This window comes from Myodes glareolus, chromosome 12, assembly GCF_982192425.1.
Source record: "Myodes glareolus chromosome 12, mMyoGla1.1, whole genome shotgun sequence".
NCBI lineage: Eukaryota > Metazoa > Chordata > Mammalia > Rodentia > Cricetidae > Myodes > Myodes glareolus.
In genome coordinates, this window is record NC_142037.1 from 13,527,290 (window position 1) to 13,551,666 (window position 24,377).

At 47.4% G+C, this 24,377-nt stretch overlaps 1 protein-coding gene and 1 long non-coding RNA gene across 4 annotated transcripts; both read left to right on the top strand.

The window, feature by feature from the left end:
• Positions 1–1,513: 1,513 nt before the first annotated feature.
• Positions 1,514–8,547, top strand: Bmp4 (bone morphogenetic protein 4). Of its 3 annotated transcripts, none has more exons than XM_087911992.1 (4): positions 1,514–1,799; positions 4,926–5,050; positions 6,088–6,467; positions 7,421–8,547. In XM_087911992.1, the coding sequence occupies exons 3-4, from the start codon at positions 6,095–6,097 to the stop codon at positions 8,275–8,277; spliced, it is 1,230 nt and encodes a 409-aa protein (XP_087768118.1). In that variant the 5' UTR covers positions 1,514–1,799; positions 4,926–5,050; positions 6,088–6,094; the 3' UTR covers positions 8,278–8,547. The 3 variants fall into 3 exon arrangements, with proteins under 3 accessions (XP_087768118.1, XP_087768119.1, XP_087768120.1); XM_087911993.1 differs by lacking the exon at positions 1,514–1,799 and adding an exon at positions 4,353–4,614 and having other exon boundaries at positions 6,141–6,467; XM_087911994.1 differs by lacking the exons at positions 1,514–1,799; positions 4,926–5,050 and adding an exon at positions 5,727–5,857 and having other exon boundaries at positions 6,141–6,467.
• Positions 8,548–11,475: 2,928 nt separating this feature from the next.
• Positions 11,476–14,328, top strand: LOC148120121 (uncharacterized). Its single transcript, XR_015739377.1, has 2 exons — positions 11,476–12,140; positions 12,226–14,328. It is a non-coding gene; the product is annotated as an uncharacterized LOC148120121 (long non-coding RNA).
• The last annotated feature ends 10,049 nt before the right edge of the window (positions 14,329–24,377 follow it).

A 24,377-nucleotide genomic window follows, 5' to 3' on the forward strand; every position in this document is an offset into this window, starting at 1 on the left:
ACTACTGGAATGAAAGGACTTGACCAGGGGCATAGGGTTTGCTCCAGGCCAGGGAGGGTCAGGGTGTTGTCTTCCTCTCTAACAGTCCTTCCTGAGACCTGACATTCCTTCCCACCCTTTGTCTCTGGTCCGGAGAATACAGGAACTGGTTCCTGTTTTCTAAATGCTGAAGGTGTTTAAGTGCAGAGGTCAGAGGAGCTGAACTAGGTCACGATCTTGTGACAGAGGAGTACAACACCCATCTTAGGGAGCGGAAGCCAAGAACCGGAAATTGCCATCTTCCACCCCTTTGGGAGCTACCTGGTGCTCAGAGCTGCTGGCCTCACCCCTACCCTGCAGCCTTAGCTGAGAGCTCCAAAGCAGAGGCTGTTATTTCCTCCAGACCTGGGGGCAAGTGCTCTTAACCTGGCAGTCCTTCCCCATCCTTGTTTGTAAAACAGAGATAAAACTGATAGTTCCCTCACACCTCCGTCAGAGGCAGTGTGTGAAATTAGTTCCTGTTTGGGAAGGCCTAAAAGCTGCCACATTCCACCTCCCAGCGAGTACAGATTACCAGCCCTGGTTCTTACTGTTATTATTATGAAAGTATCAATTCCTCATCTCCTTTTAAAAACAGACCAAAGGGCACCTTTTCTCTTTTCTACTTTTTCTCTTTTCTACAGGGCCTGAAAGGCAGCTGCTTCGACCTTCCTCGAAGGCCCCAATCAAACACAAAAATAAGTGGGGCGGGGCTTCAGAGTTATAAACACACTTTAAATCGTTAAACACGGCCTAGACCTGTGTGCCTGCTAAAAGGCCTGCAAGTCACCTCTGTCCTCTGAAAGGGCACGGGGAACTGATGGTAGGCACCCAGTTGGGGGGGGGGGGCGCTGTATTTCAGAGTGTCTGCATCAAGAGTTTCCGGGAGAGGCACCGTAAGAAACGTTTAGAGAGGAAACTCAGCACCTAATAGTTGAAGAAAGAAGTATCTCCTTTGGGCACAGAGCCCTGTTCACAGCTTTTTTCTCAACGTTTGGGAATCCTTTAACAGTTTACGGAAGGCCACCCTTTAAACCAATCCCACAGCGCTCCTCTCCATAACCTGATTTTAGAGGTGTTTCATTATCTCTAATTACTCGGGGTAAATGGTGATTACTCAGTGTTTTAATCACCAGTTTGGGCAGCAGTTACTCCAAACTCAGGGAAGCCCAGACTCCCATGGGTATTTTTGGAAGGTACAGAGACTAGTTGGTGCATGCTTTCTAGTACCTCTTGCACATGGTCCCCAGGTGAGCCCAGCCGCTTCCCGAGCTGGAGGCATTGGTGTCCCAGCCAAAGTGGCAACTGAGGGCTGGGGCGTTGTGTAGGCTTCCAGACCCAGGCCTGCCAGGCGAGGCAAGGCCCGGTGGCTGGATGGGAGGATGTGGGCGGGGCTCCCATCCCGAGAAGGGGAGGCGATTAAGGGAGGAGGGAAGAAGGGAGGGGCTGCTGGGGAAGACTGAGGAGGAAGGAAAGAAAGAGAGGGAGGGAAAGAGAAGGAAGAAGTAGACGTGAGAGGGTGGTGTTGGAGGGTGGGAAGGTAGGAGCGCGAGGCCTGGCCCGGAAGCTAGGTGAGTTCGGCGTCCGAGCCGAGGGGACCCTAGCCAAAGACGGCACTGCTACCCAGCCTAAGTATCTGGTCTCCGTCCCTGATGGGATTCGCATCCGAGCCGTCTGGAGTCTGCAGCGACCCAGTCTCTGGCCCTCGCCCAGGTTCCCTGCAGCTGTCTAGAGGTCCCCAGGAGCAGCTGCTGGCGAGACCGCTTCTTCAGCAACCTATGGTGAGTTGGATAATCTGGCGAGGGTTTTCGAGGTGTTATCAGTAGTGGAGAAGTTGGTGGGGGTTTCAGGCTGTAACCGAGGCAAAAGGTGGTCTGTTTCTCCTTCCTTCTCCAACAGTGGTGTTGCAGATGGGCTTGATGGAGCTGAAAGGCTCCTCCATATATGTTACTACGGCTACCCATCTCATTTTGAGGAGGTGCGGGCTTGGAGAGGCGGAATCGAGAAAAGGCTTTGGTAGGAGGTCATTTGGAAGGACTGTGGGTTTGGGATGAAGGTTTGCCGCTGGCCTGGGGGTTTTGATCCCCTGGGACCTAAAGGGAAGGAGAGGAGGGAATCAACTCTGTTTCACCACAAGTAGGGAACTGAGGGACTGCGACAACGGGAGAGAAAACTTAGCCAGAGCTAGTTCTGCAAGAGACGTTAGTCCTGCTTCGCTCTAAAGCGCGACCTGGGATAGAGGGGCTTCGTCGAGGGGAGTGCCACCTAACTTGATTCCCTGAGTGGGGTGCCCCCGAGAGCTTAACTGCAGCTACAGAATTCGAACCCACCTCTAGGAGCTATTTTCTTAGACGTAGGCACCCATGCATCCTGCTTTCTGTCTCTCTGTGTCTTTCTCTCTGTACATCTCCTCTCTCTCTCTCTCTCTCTCTCTCTCTCTCTCTCTCTCTCTCTCTCTCTCACACACACACACACACACACACACACACACACACACACACACACACTGGGGAGGGTATGTAAGGTTAAGGTTCTACGGACCATGGCGGGGATGCCAACAGGCTACCTGTGTCGGTCTTCTACCGTGTTGTGTCTGATGGGGAGGAGCCGGCAAGGCAAATGAAGAGCTTCTTGACTCCCGATGTCCTAAATCAACCCCCAAAGAGTCCGGAATTTCGGGGTCCTAACAAACACTTACCCAGCAGAATTGGACCCCCGAGACTCAGAAAGTTTCCCGCCAAGGCTGTGATTGATGGTTTTGAGTATCTGGGTTTATGAACTGAAGGTTTTGTGAGAAGCTGACTCACACCAATAGGGACATATTCAGTAAACTGAGGCTATCAATTACATTTTGGAGAAGATTCTGGGAAGAAAGTGAAGCCTTAAGAAAGTGAAGCCTAATTGCCTACCACGAGCTGCACCATCCCCATTAAGTCCGGGAGATGAAAATTTTCTTTGGTTAATTTTTTTTAAATTAAAAAACCAGGGGAGGAAAGCGTGATTAGAGAGGAATCCTTGTGAACTTGAAATTGAAACAATTCCTTCGCCTTTTTTCTTGGTTTTAACGTCGGGAGGGCTTCTTTGCCAGAGAGTCCCAAGGGCAGGATTGTCCTGGGATCTCCATCGTCCGCCCCTTCCACTCTCTCCTTGTTCCGCATGAGCCAGTCACCAGCACCTCTATCTCCTTTCCCCCTAAAAATCAAATAAATAAATCAACAGTAAGCTATTTGCTCCCTCCAGCCTGTTCTCAGTTCGTCCCACCAGCAACGCCGGTCGGAAGGGTGAAATCGGCTCAAAAAGCTGTGTGGTTGGTGGTGAGAGCGGCTGTCGCTCAGGGGCGCCCGCGTCCTCCGCACCCAGGCCAGCGGTGTGGGTTGGCGCCAGGCAGCTAGGGCCACCAGGAAGGACATGACTCTATCCTTTACGTTTCTTTCTCAAAGGTTTCCCGCAAGTGACCCCCACATCCCGAAAACCGAGTTTCTGGGGGGGGGGGGTAGTAAGGAAACCAACCAGGCACGTCGGGTTCCCTAAGCGAGAAACAGAACGGCCTCCGCAAAGAGGTCGGGTGGAGCGGACTCTGGGGCGGGAGTCCTCGGACTCGGGTCCTCGGTTGGACTCGCGCTACGACCTGCCCGAACAGGAGAGTTGCGCTTCCCGAGGTTCGAACAGGCCTACGCGTGTGGCATCTTAGAATAGTCAGGTCACCCTAGTCATCGCCTGGGCTGTTTTGGTGAACTTCAAGAAGGAATCTTTGCTGCGATTCTGTAGCTGGTGCAAAGGAGGAAAGGGGTGGGGGAAGGAAGTGGCGTGCGGGGTGTGTGTGGGGGGGCTGGGGGTGGTGGTTTAAAAAGTAAGCCAAGCCGGAGAGAGAGGGACTCGTTCGCAGAGGTCGAGAGCAGGCCGAAAGCTTTTCCCGGTTTTGTAGACTCTTGGGATCGCGCTGGGGTTTCCTTTCCGCGCCGGGTCGGAGTTGTAAAGCCTTTGGAACTCCGAGATCTGAAAATGGGATGCGCTCTTTCTTCGGTGACGCCTGTTTTGGAATCTGTCTGGAGCTAGAAGCCCAGACGTCCGCCCCTCCGCCTTGAATGGCACCGCCGACCGGTTTCTGAAGGATCTGCTTGGCTGGAGCGGACGCTGCGGTCGGCCGACACCGTGCGGGAACTCTGGCGGTGCTATTAGAGAGTGCTTCAGTAGCCGCTCCCTCTAACTTTCCCACACCGCTCACACCCTGACACCCCCGCGGCAGGTCTGCGTTGCTGAAGGGGGTCAGCTACTTTTGGCTGGGAGCTAGATCCGCTAGGGGTCGGATGCCTGTAGCTAGAAGCATTATTTGGCCTCTCGGAGACCCTGTGGAGGAAGCGCCGGAGTATGCAAGTGTGTTTGCGTGTGTGTGCGCGCGCGCTTGGAGGGTCGCCACGCGCTTTCCTTTTCAAGTAACTCTGTCGTGGGGCTTTGGAAAGCTGTCTCTGCGGTCCCTCTCCCGGCCACATTTAAGCTGTGTCGGCGCTGCAAAGTGCAGCGTCTTCCTTGCACCCTGATCCTCCAGCTTCAGATAATCAGCGTCCCGGTCTGGCCAGATGGCACTGAGCACCGCAGGTATAGACGTGTTCCAGGTCCCCTGAGCGCAGCGCCTACGATCGCGGATCGCGCTAGCGGCGGGTGTCCCGCCGTGGGCTCCGCAGAGCAGGCGGGGACGACTCCCAGACGGCTGGGGCTCCAGCTGCGGGCGCGGAGGTTGGCTTCGCTCGCAGGGGCTGGACCCAGCCGGGGTGGGAGGATGGAGGAGGGGCGGGCGGGCTCCTCGGTGAGCGGGGCGGGGCCTCTGGGTCCACGTGACTCCAAGGGGCTGGAAGAAAAACAGAGCCTGTCTGCTCCAGAGTCTCATTATATTCAAATATTCATTTTAGGAGCCATTCCGTAGTGCCATTCCGAGCAACGCACTGCCGCAGCTTCTCTGAGCCTTTTCAGCAAGTTTGTTCAAGATTGGCTCCCAAGAATCATGGACTGTTATTATATGCCTTGTTTTCTGTCAGTGAGTAGACACCTCTTCTTTCCCCTTTTCGGAATTTCACTCTGTTCTCCCATCCCTGATCGCTGTCTGTCCCTCCCGTCGAATTTCCTTTCCAGTGTCCACGCTCTGCTCTCAGGCAGCGCTGTCGCTCTCTTCCTGGCCTCTGCAAGTCAGACGCACGAAGCGTGCGGGTGCCTTTTAAAGCGCACCCACTGTCTTCTCAGATCCGCTGCCTTGCAAGAAAGGGGGAGCTCGAGGGGACCAAAGAGACGAAAGGTCCGCAGGTCTGGGCTGTCTCTCGAGGACTAACCACTCCCTCCCCCGTCCGGTCCCACTCGACTGGGAAGCCAGTTCCTTGCCTCCTCATGTCAAAAAGACTGTTCGCTTCGGAATCACCCCCACCCTTTCCCTGGGAGCAAGACTTTACTGACCATTTTCAACGTATCGACCACAATGAAATAAATCAAAAGTCACGGGGGCAGCCCTCTGACTCCTTTCTCAGTCACTGGACTCTGCCGCCCTGTCCAAGCCCGGTCGGCGCTGCTCTGTTCTCCCTCCCTCCTGCTCTTAACCAGCTGGAAGTTCTGGAAATTGGGCTGGAGGGCGGAGGAAGGGCGGGAGGTGGTGGTGGAGGAGAAGGGGGGGGCTGAAGGTCTGAAGAGAGGAGCGGTGGCATTTTAATTCTCCCTCCCCCACCCCCTGTTACCCCCTCGATGTTAACTGTTTATCCTTGAAGAAGCCACGCTGAGATCATGGCTCAGATAGCAGTTGGGACAGGATGGAGGCTATCTGATTTGGGGTTATTTGAGTGTAAACAAGTTAGACCAAGTAATTACAGGGCGATTCTTACTTTCGGGCCGTGCATGGCTGCAGCTGGTGTGTGTGTGTGGTGGGGGGGGAGGGTGTGAGGGAGAAAACACAAACTTGATCTTTCGGACCTGTTTTACATCTTGACCGTCTGTTGCTACCCCTATATTCATATGCAGAGACATATCTATTTCTCGCTATTGATCGGTGTTTATTTATTCTTTAACCTTCCACCCCCTCCCCCTCCCCAGAGACACCATGATTCCTGGTAACCGAATGCTGATGGTCGTTTTATTATGCCAAGTCCTGCTAGGAGGCGCGAGCCATGCTAGTTTGATACCTGAGACCGGGAAGAAAAAAGTCGCCGAGATTCAGGGCCACGCGGGAGGACGCCGCTCAGGGCAGAGCCATGAGCTCCTGCGGGACTTCGAGGCGACACTTCTCCAGATGTTTGGGCTGCGCCGCCGTCCGCAGCCGAGCAAGAGCGCCGTCATCCCGGATTACATGAGGGATCTTTACCGACTCCAGTCTGGGGAAGAGGAGGAGGAAGAGCAGAACCAGGGAGCCGGACTGGAGTACCCCGAGCGTCCAGCCAGCCGGGCCAACACCGTGAGGAGTTTCCATCACGAAGGTCAGTTTCTGCTCCTGGTCCTGGCGGCCTGGGGTTGGGGTTGAGGGGCTGGGAGCTGGCAGGGAGTGCTGAAGTGGCTGTGGAAGCCCCAGGGGAAGAAGAGTTCAGGTTACATCAAAGCTCCAAGTCCAGGAGGCTGAGAAACAGGGCTGCTTTACCTCCAAATTTCCAGAGCGGCCCCTGAAGGTACTTTTCTGGAGCCCGTGGCGGGGGTGGGGTAGGGGTGTGGGGAGCTTTGGGGAGAGGCGAATGACACCACTCAGACGTGGACTAGCCCCAGTGGTATGCTTTAGCTATATCAAAGCCGGGTTTTCTGCCCGTTTTATTCAAAGCACCTACTGAATTTAATATTACAGCTGTGTGTTTGTCAGGTTTATTCAATAGGGGCCTTGTAATACGATCTGAATGTTTCCTAGCGGATGTTTCTTTTCCAAAGTAAATCTGAGTTATTAATCCTCCAGCATCATTACTGTGTTGGAATTTATTTTCCCTTCTGTAACATGATCAACAAGGCATGCTCTGTGTTTCCAGGATCACTGGGGAAATGTTTGGTAACATACTCGAAAGTGGAGAGAGAGAGAGGGTGGCCCCTCTTTTTCTTTACAGCCACTTGTAAAGAAAACTGTACACAAAGCCAAGAGGGGGTTTTAAAAGGGGAGCCCGAGGGTGGTGGAGTAAGGGTTGACACATGGAAATTATTAGGCATTTAAAGGAGGCTGGGAGATACTTTCTGTCTTTGGTGCTTGACAAATGCAAGCTAAGTTGCTGGTTTGCTAAGCTGCCCCACTTCTCAGCTCCTCCAAATTAAAAGGCACGGCTATTTCCTCCCCTTAGGCTTCCACTATAATCAGAATTTACCCAATTCCGCTATTTTTTTTAATTTTTTTTTCTTTTGCTTTTCTGTCTCAGAAAAGTTCATGGGCCTTTTCTTTTTCCTTTTCAACCGTGCCTAGAACATCTGGAGAACATTCCAGGGACCAGTGAGAACTCTGCTTTTCGTTTCGTCTTCAACCTCAGCAGCATCCCAGAGAATGAGGCGATCTCCTCTGCAGAGCTCCGGCTGTTTCGGGAGCAGGTGGACCAGGGTCCTGACTGGGAACGGGGCTTCCACCGGATAAACATTTATGAGGTTATGAAACCCCCAGCAGAAATAGAGCCTGGACACCTCATCACACGACTACTGGACACCAGATTAGTCCACCACAATGTGACACGGTGGGAAACTTTCGATGTGAGCCCTGCAGTCCTTCGCTGGACCCGGGAAAAGCAGCCCAATTATGGGCTAGCCATTGAGGTGACTCACCTCCACCAGACACGGACCCACCAGGGCCAGCATGTCAGGATTAGCCGATCGTTACCTCAAGGGAGTGGAGATTGGGCCCAGCTCCGGCCCCTCCTGGTCACTTTTGGCCATGATGGCCGGGGCCATACCTTGACCCGCCGCCGGAGGGCCAAGCGTAGTCCCAAGCATCACCCACAGCGGTCCAGGAAGAAGAATAAGAACTGCCGTCGCCATTCACTCTATGTCGACTTCAGTGACGTGGGCTGGAACGACTGGATTGTGGCCCCACCGGGCTACCAGGCCTTCTACTGCCATGGGGACTGTCCCTTTCCCCTGGCGGATCACCTCAACTCAACCAACCATGCCATTGTGCAGACCCTGGTCAATTCTGTTAACTCGAGCATTCCCAAGGCCTGTTGTGTCCCCACTGAACTGAGTGCTATCTCCATGCTCTACCTGGATGAGTATGACAAGGTGGTTCTGAAAAATTATCAGGAGATGGTGGTAGAGGGATGTGGGTGCCGCTGAAATCAGGCATCCCTGAGGACACACACACACACACACACACACACACGTTCCCATCCAACCACTCACAGACCACACAGACTGCTTCCTTATAGCTGGACTTTTATCTTTAAGAAAAAAAAGAAAAAAAAAGAAAAAAACCTAAACATTCACCTTGACCTTATTTATGACTTTACGTGCAAATGTTTTGACCATATTGATCATATATTTTGACAAAATATATTTATAACTACATATTAAAAGAAAATAAAATAAGTCATTATTTTAAAGATAGACTACGGCCTTTTCATCTAATTTCCTGTTCCATTCCTTTCTCTTGAGATGGGGCAGAGGACAGGGCGGAAGTCAGGTGGTAACTGGAGGTGGCTAAATTGTAGGGACAGGAGCACAGTGAAAGCAGAGAGACATGGCAATTGTCGGGATGAGTTGCTGGCCGTTTGTATTTAATGTTAACAAAGATGTTAACAAAGATGCAGTACCCTCCCCCATATGGATGACACATGCCCTGCAGAAACAGTGGGATGAAAGGACTAGTCAGGATTGAAAGACTTCAACTTGGGATCCCTGGCACAGCTTGGCCTTGCCCACCTGTTGAGTGTGTCAGAGCTGCGTCCCAGTGTGAGAAAAAGGTCTCAACTCCAGTGTCCCCAGCCCCGGCAGGCATCTATGTATTATTGAACCAAATCCATCCACACACTCATGAATGTGGATGTATATGTGTGTCTCCTTTCAAATAGGAACTTGTTTTTTGTCCCCTCTCCCATCCAGACAGAGACTTGCTACGCAGTCCTGGCTGTCCTGGAGCTTGCTCTGGACCAGGCTGGCCTCAATCCTCCTGCCTCCACCTCCCGAGTGCTGGGATTAAAGCTGTCTTTCTTTTTTTGAACTGGATCTTATCCAGTAGAACAAACAATGGGCCCTGCTGTGAAAAGCTTTGTAAGCACTCAGAGAAAATGTAGGATTCTCCAATGCTCAGTGATTGGTTACCTTTGCTCCACATTCTTCACAGGAAGGAAGGCTTTTCTCAAGTTCAGAACCCTAACATTGTGCTGTGGGAAGGGACATGGCAATTGGATGAGACACTGAAGGGCCAGAGTTTTTAAGTGGGCCCCATGGCAATTGGATGAGACACTGAAGGGCCAGAGTTTTTAAGTGGGCCCCATGAAAGTGTTACGAGTCTGCTGAGTCAAGAATCTCTTGACTTCTGTTTTTCCACCGTCTCCTCTACCACCCTCCGAAACAAGACAGAATATGATCTGTCCAGTGGACCTGAAATTTGCAGAAGGGGTTCTTCAAGGAGAAAGGACTAATTTGGTGGCACAGGAAAAAGAATGACCTTAGCTGGAGCCCCATGGGCCAAGGGCTTGCAGGAAACATTGAGATGATCCCAGACTTGAGGCCGGGCATGGTGGTGGAGGTGATGCACATGCCTGTAATCTTAGCTCTCCCAGAGGTAGAGGCTAAAGGATCAGAAGTTCAAGGTCATGCGCAGTTACGTAGCAAGGTTTCTGAACAGTCTGGGTCAGGAAGACATAAGACCTTGTCTTTAAGTAAAAGGGGTGTGGGGGAAGATGGGGAGAAGACCTCAGTGTGCTTAGAGGTGGATAAGCTAAGGATAAGGACAGGAAGAAACAAGGGAAAGAATGGACAGACATACCTTGGTCTGTCCTCATTACTCAGCTCATTAAGTCCTGGTCTTCTGAGGCTCTGGCAGGCTTGACTGGATTTGGGGTAGAAACAGTGGAGGTCTTTATCCTCTGGCAAGGGCCAGGTGAAGCGCCTTTCTACATTTGTCTTTGAAGGTGAAGCTCTGGGTGATGTCAAGCACACAACACAGGGGCAGCTTGCTTTCTCTGTGTCACGTGTGCACATCCTGAATTCTTTCACACGTAGTGTTGCATATGCTCCTGGGAGTCCAGTGGATAAACCAGGACTCATTTTTGTGTTTAATTATTGAAGCTCTACAGTCCTGCACAAGGAGCAGCTTAGTGGGAACCAATATAAATAGAAGTGGAGTGGTTGCCAAAGCCCCAGCTCCCTGGAGAGCACAGGTGGAGAGAGGAGATCAGAGCCCCGGGCAAAGGCAACCAGACTCCGTAGCTCCTAACTCCTTCCTAGGAGGTTTCTTTCCTTTTGCTCCACCCTCCCTAGCCACTGCCCCCTCGATGAGAAGTATGGGGCCTGAATCAAGCATTTGAGGCAAGTCCATTGTGGGTTCCCCTTTGGGAGACCTCATTTTGCTTTGCCTGGTCTTGAGAAACTGTCTTGAGAAGTCTGGGTCATTGAAAGAAAGACCCGGATCTCCGGTTCCAATGGCCCTAGCCTGGTGTCTGTTGAGTTCAGGTTATATTCAAACAAGCTCTCCCCACCCCCACCCCTTCCACTGGCTTATTTTCAGGAATGGATAATGTTGTTTATTTGTTCAGCCAAATATTTGGTCTGGGGAATTTACCGTGAAATTCTGTGAATTGCATATACCTAGTTAGCAAAATAGTCCAAGTGCCACAAATGTCAGCATGGAAAACAAGGCACCATGATGGCTTTAACCCTTCAGACTCCTGCTTGAAACACTGTGCTAAGAAGGCATAGGAGGGGAGTGGACTTGATTGTGAGGAGAGTCCCTAAATTAGGTTTTGCTTTAGACCAGGCCCAGGACCTTATAAGGGTTTGGATCTAGCTTGGCATCTCTCCGTTTATAGGTCCCTACCCCCAGAGAGTTGATTCTATTACTTGAAGAATGGGAGGAAGAATCGCCCTCGAGGAGTTCAGCAAAGTCTTTACCACATTAGAAGAGCTGCTGACTCGATCCCTGCCCGCCCTTACACTGGAACCGGCTTCCTTGGAACTTGGTGGGGGAGGGGGGCGTTTGTGTGGGGGCTTTCGTTGCGTAATTCACTTAGAACCTGCCAGGTGACCTGCTGACTTTGTTTTCTGTCGTGACGGTGCTTCATTCCACCGTCCCCTTTGCCCTGGAGCAGCGTCCAAGGGCCCCGCGCGGCCCCGGAGCTGGCAGACCCCACTGGTCACCTCAGGCATTGGAGGAACTTCAAGATCCGACCCCTGAGGTCGCCTCCCTCCAGCTCCTGCTGCAGATCGCCCGCAGCAGGGGCACCAGGGGGCGTCCTTCCCACCGGCCCCGCCCCGCCTCGCCCCTCCCTGCGCGAGCGTGCACCTGGTGGCACCACCCCTAGCCCGGACTGCGGTTTCAGGTCCCAAATTCCAGCCCACCGCGCTTCTAGATCTTCCAACGCCGCGCCGCAGCCTAGGTGAAGCTTGCAAGGACAGACGGTTCTGATTAGCGCACTCAGGTCCTTAGGGCGACTGCTTGGCATATTTAACGTGAAATGGGGTCACTCGGCCGCGTAGGGGCGCAGAGTCTGGGGATCGGAAAAGAGGAGGTTCAGCATGTGGAGAAATGGGAACGGGTCGAGATCTTTAAGAGATCTCAGTGGGAGCAGAGAGCGGGAATTGGAAGTGAGCTCTTGACATTAAATTCACAATAGCTGAACACACTACAGTGACTTAATAGGGACCTGCATGGCCTTGGGAACAAGCCTGCTAGCTGAGGATCCCATGCGGCCGGCCCCTGAAGCTGGCCTCAGCCTCCAGCGGCCATACAGAACTTCGGGTCCTGGCTGAACTTCCTGGAGAGCCTGACTTTTCTCTTCATCAATGTAACTGGTGAGAAGGGGAAAGGTGAAGGCTTAGGGTGTGTAATAGTACAGTGGATCGATTTCCTTCCCGCTAACTCCATCATGCGTGATGCCAGAACTTCCACTGAAGGCCTCTAGAAGCCACGGTACCAGCCAGCTTTCCTCTCCAAAGGTGAGCCTGGGAAAGAGAAGAAATCTCACGCCGAGGCCCAGGTGTGCAAACAAACAATATTTGCTCTCAATGATCTTCTGCCTCTACCCGGCACAAATCTTACACTCTGCACACATTCTCTTTCAGAGTGAAAGAAATAAAGCCACAGCAACAAAAATGACCCAGCCTTAGAAGGCCGTCGGCACGCCCCAGAGGAACTCAGGATGACTTGCGGGAGTGCCTAATTAGAACTGATGGACAGTGTGTACAGTATGAGGGTTACCACGTGGTGCAAACTGGCACAATTCAGAAAATGACAGCTAGAGATGAACTCTAGGTGAAGAAGAGCCCAGGTCTGAGTGGGAGGGTCCCATTCACCTTTGCGCTCAGCGGCTCCTGACCAGTGACAGAGCAAGCCTTCATGTCTGTGACTCTTACCGGTGGGAAAAGTGCCTGGCTTTAGGAAAGATGTTTGCAGGGCCCTAAGGTGACAAAAATTAACATATATGGATAAAAACCGTGAGAAGTCAGAAGTTTAAGGTGTGCAATGTTTAACCAAATCTTGTGCATAATCTTGCGGTCCGGAAGATGGTGAACATCCTTGTGTACCTTAAAGTTCTATGGAAGTTTCCGGTTACCTTTGCCTTTTCGTTCTTCAAAAGACCCCTTGAAAATGCTGACTGCGAATCCACATGCTGTGTAGTAGGCTGCTCAGATCGAAGCATTCAGAAAATATAAGGTTATTCAATCCAGCAATGTTTACCTCTAAAATGTTAAAAAAAAAAAAAAGGAGATTGTTTGGTGAGGAAAGGGGAGACAGGATGAGGCAGTGATCTGCTGAGGTGTTCCTAGCCAGAGTCTCTCAAGCCTAGTTTTCAGTGAGTCTCACCAGTTTCTGAGGAAATCCCGATTTCGTTTCACTTTGTATAACCTGATTTCTACCTAAAACATTTAAGACAATGAAGGCCCTCTGTCCCAAACCCTTGAACTCCTAAGCCAAGGTACTTTGGCAACATTTTGGGACCATAATTTAGCAACATTTTGGGACCATAATTTTATTATAACTTTAGTGTGTGACCTCTCTCTCCCCCTCAGTTTTATTAACGATGCGTTGGCCAACACATGGTTTTCTTAAGGGCTTAAGCCATCCTTACTAATGCTTCCCCGGAGTCATTTCTCTCCTGTCAAGGTAGCAGCTACTGATGTCCTGTTCATAGCTTCCCAGGTTCAGCAAAGAACATGCTACGCGTTCAGCTCAAGCTTCATGCTGATTTAATCTTTTAGTCCTTGTCACTTGGTTTTCAAAGCAGTTTGTTCAGTAGAAAGGCCTGAGGGAACGGTCCAAGCACAGGTTTGGGGGCAGGGAGGTGAGAGGAGATTTTTCAAGCCGACTTACTTCAATTTTATATTAGTTGTTATGGGAAAATTATTGAATGTTCTTTTTTTTTCTTTTTTCTTTTTTGTTTTTTTGAGACAGGGTTTCTTTGTAACTTTGGAGCCTGTCCTGGAACTAGCTCTTGTAGACCAGGTTGGCCTTGAACTCACAGAGATCGGCTTGGCTCTGCCTCCCAGGCTCTGGGATTAGGGCTGGAGAGATGGCTCAGCTGTTAAAGGCTAGGTTCACACCAAAAATATTAAATGCTCTTTTTAAGGATAGCAGCAGCGGCTACCGTCAACATTCTACCCAGTACCCTTGAATTCAGCTATAATTCAGAAGTAGGAAAATGCATCTCCTCTGGAAACTGCCTTATAATGTCCTTTAATTTCTCAGTGAAGGCTATGAAACCTAAAGCGTTCACCCCAGAAGCCTCAGATTGAATGAAGCACATAATGAATGGGTCAGCCTGCTGTTCCTCAGTCCGGCTGGTCAGTTGCAACTGTCTTGTTTTGCCTTTTATGTTTCTAGTTTTTATTTTAAAATGATACTTTAGAAAAACTTGATGAGAAAGCAAATTTCCTTAAAGCAATTATTTAGACTTTCTGGTTTTCTTTTTTGTTTGTATGTTCATGTGTTTTCAGTGCAGTGTTTATTTTGTATTGTTTTTCTTAATTTTTGATCAGGGTCATAACCTTTACATATTTTAAATCCAACTGTGTGATTGACACCTGTGTTAATGTAGGTAATCTCTGCTCCTTTGTGAGTGTAGAATTTAAATTTCTAAACTTTGGCATTTTTAAAGTATCCCAACATCTTATTAGGGCCGTGCACATCATCTCCAAATCTTAATAAAATTCCTACTGACTTCTCAAGGCTTAGCTTGTTCACTGCGTGTCTGGTAATTAAATGCTCTTCTGTGTCTTAAGTATCCCAAAAGTGGGCCTATGAGGTTCAGGTGTTTTTGTTGGCCCATTTTGTATCCACATGATTTGATCTTCATAGTGCATTCTTTCTCTGGACCAAGTCCACCATTAACTGAGAGGAAGACACACGCTAAGAAGTCCATCTCAAGCTGTGGTCACCAACCTCATCCTCATCCTTCATGCTCTTGACTTCACTTGAGGGCGGTGAAAACAGAAGCCAGAGTTATAGAAATGTACTAATTACCAGATTGCAACTTATTGAAATGGGTCGGCTCTTAGTTTCAGTGACCTTGACAATGTCAGCTTTCAGATTCCGGTTGGTTGGGGTCAGACACCAAGGTTCAGTGGTGACTGCTTTCCACCAGCTTCTTTTGTGCGCCTTTATAAGGGCAAACAAAAGATGTTTTCCCAATGGGACTCGCTCTTTAGGAGGCCTGACCCTCACAGAAGCAAGCTAATCTCAGGTGACTGGGGGTTAGTGCATTAAGAGACTTGCCTTGCAGGTGAAATCATTTGTTCAATGGTACCTCAGAAGAATTCATTTACCTTCAAAAAGTAAGCTCTTTTCATTAAATTCTCCCTCTGCTTCCCCTCAGACCAGATTTGTTTGCAAAGTGAAGCATTCCATTTAGCTGGAAAGTGGGCAGTGGGGCTGTTAGCAGTGACAGTTGCTTTTCCCAGGTTTTCAAAAATTAGCAGTGTAGTAAATGAGCTTTATCAAACTTCTCACTCCCCTAACATCCTCCCCCACTCCTCCCAAGACCCCTCAGGCTCCTTAGCTTATTTTGAAAGCAACACGCTTTTCAGGATGCAAGAGCTGTAGGATTTAGCATCTAGCTGTTAAGAGGACGGTTTTGCTAACATGGTTTATTTTGGCAAGTTGTGTAGACTTGCAGGTGAGGCTGGGAAACAAACAGCGACTTCACCGGACTTCACCAGCGCCCTCTTCCTTTCTACCCACTTGTGATTTGATTTAATAACCCAATAGACCAGGAGGGAGCTTTTCACTGGTTGGTGCCACTTTGTATGGGAAGGGGTGAGGTTTATCTTGAAAGTCTGCTTGCCATTTGGCTCCACGGCTTATTCTAGCAGAACTCCTCTACCCGCTCCAGTCCTGGTCTCTGGGGTCCTATGCTGAGTGTAGGCTATGGTTTGCTTGCTTGTCACTTAGAAAGTCTCCAGAAATAGCTCATAACTTGTTTTCATTAAATATGCCCCACCTTACAGACTCCAAAGCTTGATTAAATGGTGCTTTTCAACATTCTAGAAGACTCTACACTCCTGGAGTCTAGTAGGTGTGGGGTTTTACGGGTAGACCTTTGAATGTCTGTTCTTTCCAACCTGGGAGCTTAGAAATTGGGAAATCGGAAGGAAAATACAAACCTTTAATAACTTCTGTAGACAAGAAGGAGCAACTGCAAGAGCAGGAGACTGTTAACCTTTGGAGTATCTGTGGAAGAATCTGCTTCTAGCAATGTCACCTAAACTCTCTAGTGTTAGATGACCAGCCGGGCTTAGTGACACGAAGGAAAGGACACTGAAAAAAATGCTGGAGGAGGAGAATGTCAAACTGGATAAGGCGGCGGCTGCTGCTGCTGCTGCTGGTGGTGGTGATGGTTGGTGGAGGGGGGATCCCTGCTCTATTTGATCCAGGAGAGAGGACTTGACTTGGAGCAGAGTCTCCAAGAACTGCTGCTTTCCTGAGAGGAGTTCATGATGAGACTGTGCTCCAGTTGGGTGTTTGAACCTATCTGAAACTTTAACAGATGTATAATGTTTTTATATATAAAAGTGATTGAATATCTGTGGTTTAATGTTGAGACCTCCCTCCCTCCCTCTCTCCTTCTTTCTTTTTCTTCCTCCCTTCCTCATTCTCTCCCTCCCTCCTTCCCTCCCTTCTTTCCAAGTGGATTTGGAATTAATAGAAGTGTGGCTATTGCTAGGGAAAAACAGCTTTCATAAATGAAAATGCTCCCTACCTTAATTTTATGAGACACTAATTAAAATCTTAAAATATTTCACAGAGCATGAAAGATGCTCAGATAGGCCAACAGAGTGGGGAAGAACAGACTGGCCTTAGAAGACATAAACTTATAATTAAAGGCATCTCTGCTATTGAAGCTGGAGAGATGAACGCACCAGTGCAGAAGCAGAGAGCTGAGAGGTGGGAGGTGTTTTAGATCATCAACAGACAAGCTAGAAGAAAACCACAGACCAGGAGCTACTAAGAAGGGCTACTTGGTCAAAGTGTTCTATGTAGATCTTCATGTTACACTAAACTCAAGAAGTGTCTGAACAGACTAAAGAAGGTCAGATGAAAATCACATTTGGGGGCATGGATAAGATGAATTGCCTATTATCCATTCATTCAGCCTTGTTAGAGAGGTAAAGAGCTAGACAGCATATTTAAATGTTTAAAATGTATAGTGAAATATAATAAGAGTAATACACACAAAAAGGCAAAATCCAAAGTCCAAAATATGATAAAATGAACAAGTATTGACCATGACAGGAGCACATTGCAGTCACAGTGAGGAAGGCTTTGTTGTCAAGGTAACCGAAGAGATGTTTTAGAGCAGAGGGTGGCCAAGGTCCGCAAAGCCCAGGTGTCTCCAGCTTTGTGGATTGAAGGTCTTAGTCTGAGCCAACTGTTTGCTTCTGTGGTTAAAGCATAAAAGCAGCCACAGAACAGCGATTGAGTGCACATGACTTCATCTCATTAGTTAGGAAACATGAAAATTTGAATTTCAGGCACTTTTGCTTTTTGTGAAATGGTCCTCTTGATTTTTAAAAACTCTTTTAACTTCCTAGCCCATGGGCTGCACAGTGGTAGGTCCCCAGCACCATAAAATAAAGGACAAACCAACCAACCGAATGAACAAATGACGGGTTGGGTTTGAAAACAACTCGTTCCTTGAAATAGTAGTCTCAGAAACCCTTCGATGGGAAAGGGATGCATGGTACCTGCTTGGAAGATCCTGAAATCAGCATTACCCATCTACATATTTACAATTAAACATCCGCATTTTCAAGGCTTTGAGAAGTCCTACAGTGAGAACCCAGTACAAACTGCTCAGCCCAGGCTCACCTGTCTTAGGTAGGGTTTCGATTGCTGTGAAGAGACTCCATGGCCATGGCAAGTCTTATAAAGGAAAAACCTTTAGTTTGGGTAGCGTACATTCCCAGCGGCTTAGTCCATTGTCATCGTGGTGCAACATGGTGGTGGGCAGACAGACATGGTGCTGGAAAAGTAGCTGAGTTCCTACATCGTGGCTTGTAGGCAACAGGAAGTGATCTGTCTCACTGGGTGTGGCCTGAACATATATGAGACTTCAAAACCTGCCTGCACAGTGACCCACTTCCTCCTCCAAGACCACACCTACTCCAACCAGACCACACTTCCTAACATTGACACTCCCTTTGGGGGCTATTTTCTTTTGAAGCACCACAAAACCTTAACTCATTTGTCCCTGGAACCCCCTTTGTTCCCCAAATTTTCAATTCTACAAGGTCAGTGAAGTCTGGCTAATCGCTGTCTCTCTGAGAGGATCCCATGCCACTGTTCTCATGTCCAGATGCACATCTGTCTGTCTTTCAAAGAACCTGCTACAGAAAATGAATATAATTTAGTTCAGAGAGAGAGAGAGAGAGAGAGAGAGAGAGAGAGAGAGAGAGAGAGAGGAGAGAAAGGGAGGTAGCAGAAGAAGAGATGAAGAAAGAAAATGAGAGAGTATATTATAGACCACATTTTTCATATTTTGGGAGATACTGTGTTATGCCAAAGAAAAGAACAAATGCTAAATGATCTAATTATCTCCTGAAGAAAACCCACATGATGTCATGAGCCGTTTAGTAGGCACCACGTGGATTAGCACTTTAAGTTTGCAGTACAACTAAAGCAAAGGCTATGCAACACACTCATGCTACAACCACCACCAGTTGTTGATATTTCAGTAAATGGTTTCACTTATTTGTTTTCTGGAACATAGGCAACTTGAAATGAGAACTATAAAATTGCTCATGTGCCTGGACATCTGACGGGTGTAAATTTTTCTCAAGAAATTGATATCATAGCCAACGATTGAAACCAGTTTTGCTGTGCTCCTAAAAATGGCCAGAGAGAAACGGTGTTAACACCTGGATGTGTGTTTATCAAGCCACGCTAAGAGAAAAGAGCAGAAAACCAAGAGCATACCGTCTGATTCTCTCTATAAAAACTCACATTCGTTCACTAAACAGCTAAACAAGAAATTACGTTAGTGCAAATCTCACCTATGGTAGTGTCTGCTTGAGCAAGGTACAGAAATTGACAAACGAGAGAAGAGGGGAGGTTGTGGGCTCTGGGGAGAGAAAACCGGTTTTGGACATGCTCTAATTTATCTGAGGTCAAAGATAACTATCCTAAATTAAAGGTGGTAGGGCCTGCCTCGTTTGACTTCCAGCTGAGTCCGTGCCTGGCGTTCCAAAGGCATGCCTATTTCTCAGCAAATTTCACTTTGTTGTATTCAAGGTCTTTCTTAAAGCCCAAGGGGCTTTAACATAAATGACATAGAAGACATTAGTGCCTAGACCTTGAAATTATTAGCTATGTTCTATTAGTTATAAATGGTTAACACACACACACGCACAAAAATAAAAATTATTAAATAAATAATGGTTAACAAACTACCCGCTTTTTGAAAGATTAATTCAAGGGTGAGAGATTGGCCTCTTATTTGCAGATGCTCTGTCGGCCCACTGCAATCAGGAACATCGTAGTCCTGCAGACAGGGCTGTTTGATCTGCAGGGTGAGCAGCCATTGTGTGTACGTGAGCTTGGTGGCAGATCCATGGTAAAAGAAGGACTGTTATGTAATTATAGCATCCATAGCGTCTGACGCGCCTCCTAGCCCAGCCTAATAGTTTGGACTGTGAAGTGGGCGTCATAAGGATAGTGAGAATTAATTAATGTTTATGAAGACTTGTCTAGATTCATGGGCGGAAAGTACTCTACGGGCAAAGTGGTGCAGTGTTTGGGAAAAGATGTCCTCTTTCTCCTAAGCTACAGGTCACAGCTGGCCAGATAGAAGTCTTGCCATTTCAAAGTAAACATTTATAGAAATTTTTTTTTTAAAAAAATTTGGGTAGATTACTTACCTTATGAGTCAGATTTATCTGGAGTGTTTGGTCCTCATAAAACTTAAAGATTTGATGTTTGACAGGACTTAATACATGCCAGATACTGTAATTCTCATCCATGATACATACTGTTGACTGCCCAGTACATACTTGCTATCACACCACTTTACAATGTATATAGTAAATGAATTATAGTATACAAATACAATTGTTTATAGTTCAGAGTAACTTATACCTGAACGCAAAACAGTATATTAGGTAAAAATTCACATTTGAATTAGTCAAGCATAATTTTTTATCTTGTCTTATGAAATTAAAACATTTTGTGCCATTGAGATAGCTCAGTATGTAAAGGCACTAATGATCTGAATTTAATCTTTGGGACCCACGTGTAGGTGGGAGGAGATCAACTCCAAAAAGTTGTCCTGTGTCCTTCACACTTTAGTTATGGTGTGGAGTATAGGTGACTCCCACACCTCCTGCACAAACATGCACACAACAGTTAAAAATGAAACATTTTATATTTGAAGTATTATTAGTGTACTTACACATAATTTCAATAGAAAAGCAATCTCTGTTTACAGTCTTATATAAGAAGATTTGGATTCTGAAGGCAGAAAAAAGCATGCCATTAGAATTGTGATGTCATTGACTCCCCTACATGATGTTACAAATAGAAACCTTTTTCTTTAAACTTCTCAATGTAACGTAGGCTGAAAGCTGTCAGGACAGTCCTCCCCCTGTGTTCTAAGGGAGACAGGGTGCAGGCAGCACAATCCGCTGTCCTTTGTTGCTCTAGTCTCTTAGAAAAACATTGTTAGGCAGACACAGAAGCTCCACCCTGCTTTTTATTCATTTGAGAATGCCCCTTCTTTGTATTTAAAAGACAGACTTGGAGTAACCTTAATATGCTGTTGTGATTTTCCTGTAAAATATGCTTACGTTGGCGGTTTATTATTCACACGTGTTTCATTAGGATAAACCTCTTTAATCGTGGGCCTGCAAAGCGAGGGGTCTTGCTCCAAGACGGACGATTGGCAGCATCAAACACATTTGCACCAATCTTCGAATCCGCTGACGTATTGTTTGAATTTCTTGACAGCTCTTTACACGTCCTTTTCAGCTGCGTCAGTTATTTCCCTTTAAAGTGCACTTTCAGTATAAATGCTCTGGCTCGCCGTGCAGCTAGAGAAATGTAAAATCATTAGAGTCTTGAGTCATCTACTTACAAAGTTATCGAACGAGGCACAGAGTCCTTGAAAGTGTGTTCGCGCTACTCTTTAATTAAGTGCATGTGTGCTCCTGAGGATTCTACCTAGGATTTATGAATTCTGGACTAGCCCTTTACCACTGAGCTACATGTCCAGCCCTATCATATTTCTTTACATTAATTAGAACATTAATCTATGGTATTTATATGTTTTAAAATTAAGGCATACTTTGAAATATTATCATTGGAATGTCTCAAAATGGAAGACTAGGCCAAATTAAGCAGAAGGGAAATTCATTAAAACCTTGATTCTTTTAGGTGTGAAGTCAAAATATTCCTAGGAGAGAGAAGATCAAACCAAGAGAAAATCCAGATGCTACCTTTAATGTGATAGAGTTAAGTTATGACAAATAACTAGGCTGCTTGTTTTAACCTTAGGTTTTATGTATATATTTATTTATTTTTACACTTGGTCAGTGTGATGTAGAAACCAGGAAAGATAATAAATATGATGGGAGATGTCAGAAAAGCAAACTGACATAAATAAGAATTTGTGTATGATTGATGTGGCAGATCCAAATTTGCTGGTTCTGATTATGAGAAGCCTAGGGTTGAAGTATTAGGGGATGCCACCCCAAATGTAAAGCATACCTTTGGAGAAATCAAGAGTTGGAAGACAAAACATTTAAACAAGATAATGAATGCATCTTTAAGTAGGAAATGAACGAGGCTGGCAGCTCAGCTTTAGTATGCAGAAATCTTCAAGTTTCCCATACAGGGTCTCCAATCTGCAGTTCTGTTGAGCAAGTGAAACCTGAGTTTGCCTTTGAAGGTCACAGATTAATCCTGTGTGGGCTTCAAGCTTGTCTGCCTTCTGTTTGTAAATTTTGAGTCCTAACCCTTCATGGTCATTGTTAATAAGGGTCAGTTGGCGTTAGTGTGGGGCCTCCTCAGTAAGAATGAGGTTAGTAATTTTTGAAAAAGAAAAAGAGATTATAGGCCCTTCCCTCCCCCTTCCCTTCTCTTCCATCTCCCTCTTCCTTTCCTCTCCTTCCAATCTCCTCCCTCTCCCTTTCTCCCTCCACTCCTTTTCTCTCACCTGTCCTTCTTTCCTTCCTCTTGGTCACATGAAGCCCTAATAAAAATGCTTGTCAGAAAACCCGGAAGATGGTCTTCTCTAGACACCAGATCTGCTGGGGTCTTGATCTTTAACTTTCTAGCTTCTAGACCTGCAAACCACTCACCACTCTCCCACAAGTATATGGTAGTCTGTTATGACAGTGCAGGCTCACCAGGACTGGCCTTCTCAGAAGCTTCCAACATGTTAGACCTGGCACAGAGGCAAGAAAAGTATCTTCATCAGCATCCTTGGCTCGCATCAGAACATCCTCATCAGCACCCTCGGGTCAGAACATCTCCACCAGCATCCTCGGATCAGAACATCCCCACCAGCATCCTCGGCTCACATCAGAACATCTCACCAGCATCCTCGGAGCAGAGCATCTCCACCAGCATCCTCGGATCAGAACATCTCCACCAGCATCCTCGGCTCACAACAGAACATCTCCACCAGCATCCTTGGCTCACAGTGCTTCTTCCAGATGAATTTGTTTTCCAGGTTCCTCCCGACATCCAAATAATACTGAATTATTAGGGCAGTAGTCAGAGACTGCCACAGAGAAAGGAACAGATTTTGTAAATCGACACCTTGACCTTGACCCTGAACAGACAATGCTAAAACCAACTTAACTAACTGGTCACAGACCTAAGCAGATGAGCTTGGCTGACTGAGAGGAAGCAATAAATTATGTTTGTATTGACCTTAGTAAACCTTTTAATTCTTTCCCACATGATGTAGTTCTCAACAAATTGGGAAAATATGGCATAGCGTCTAGGTAATTGTGCAACGGCAGCTCAATGACTGAGGCCTGCAGCGTGCGTTTCATGCCTTGGCATACTTGAACAATTTCTTCACCTATAGGTAATGAGGGGAGCCTTCAAATCTAGAGAGCATGCTGGCTTTTTCTCCCCCACCATGCTGAGGGAGACATAGTTGCTCCCAATGTGGCATGAGCCAATGTGGCATGAGGAGACCTGAAACAACATTCTCCTAGGAGCTGGTCTGCACGGCAAAATTGGATATACTTTTCCCTCTGCACCGTTCAAGTGGCTCATGACTGTATGTAGTCAGTGCAAGGTGAATCTTCTAAATGACTTTGCCTTTTGTCTGCACCTGACTAGCTGATGAGTCTCTTGTTCAGCCTCTTAGTTGTGAAGAGGAATACCCTAAAATGTATTGGTTGCCAAGAGAGAACACCTGAACAGTGGCAGAAAGCTCATTCACTCCCTCCATGCTGTAGTGCATGCTGGCCCTGCATTACATTGAGCACACTGATGAAAGCTCAGACGGAAGGTCTGAGGGCACTGACTGCATTACCTCGAGATCTGTGCTCTGTAGATGAGCCAGGTGGTGGTGACAGACTCCTTTAATCCCAGCACTGGGGAGGCAGAGAGTTCCAGGCCAGCCTGTTCTATAGAGCGAGTTCCAGGATAGGCTCCAAAGCTACAGAGAGAAACCCTGTCTTGAAGAACAAAAACAAAAACAAACAAAAAGAATACATTCGATTAGTGCCTACCCTAAAGACTTTGTTTCTGCTTCCTCCTCATGCTCCTCTTCCTGCTCCTCCCCTTTCTCTTCCTGCTACTCCTCTTGCTTCCCCCTTTTCTTGTTCTCCCCCCTCCTTCTCTTCCTGCTCTTTCTAATCAATCATTCTCTTCATTCTCCCTCCTCCCCTTCTTTTCTTCTTCTTCTTCTTCTTCTTCTTCTTCTTCTTCTTCTTCTTCTTCTTCTTCTTCTTCTTCTTCTTCTTCTTCTTCTTCTTCTTCTTCTCCTCCTCCTCCTCCTCCTCCTCCTCCTCCTCCTCCTTCTTTTCTTTTCTTTCTATTTCTTTTTCTTTTCTTTCTTTTTTTTTTTGAACCAGAGTTTCTCTGTAGGTTTGCAGCTTGTCCTGGAACTTGTGCTGTAGAGTAGGCTGGCCTTGAACTCACAGAGATCTGCCTGTCTCTGCCTCCTGAGTGCTGGGATTAAAGGCCTGCATGACCACTGCCAGGCCCTCCTCTTTTTTTGTATAGCTGTGGACTAATCTGTGGGCCCTGCAAATGCTAATCAAGTGCTCTATTCTGAGTTTTATTCACAGTCTCTAAAAATGTCACTTTAACTTAACTGCCTCTTTAGAGTTCAAACAGAGCCCAAACAGAGCCCTATTCTGAGGTGCTTGGTCTGAGGGCTTCAGCACATGAACTTTGGGAGGGACCTAACCCAGTCCACAGGAAAGACACAGTGGTGGAGATGAGTGCCCATAGAGGAATGGAAGCTTCATGTGTGTTCAGACATCTCCTTGGGACCAGAGCAAGCATCAGTTCTCTGTTCTACCCAGAGTAGTAAAGCAGGTGAACTTTGCCAAGTCAGAGGTAGAAACGGGCCTTAAAGACGCGATCTGTCTGAGAAACTGCTAACACTGACGACTTTTAAGGTGGGACACCATTTGCACCTTTGGATTTACTATATCTGCTTGACTCTTAAAAGAATCCATGTTTGCAATTCTTAGCTAAATCTATCAGTAGGAAAAGAAACACTTTGTAAGCCATCCCACTGTTTTTCAGGCCTCCC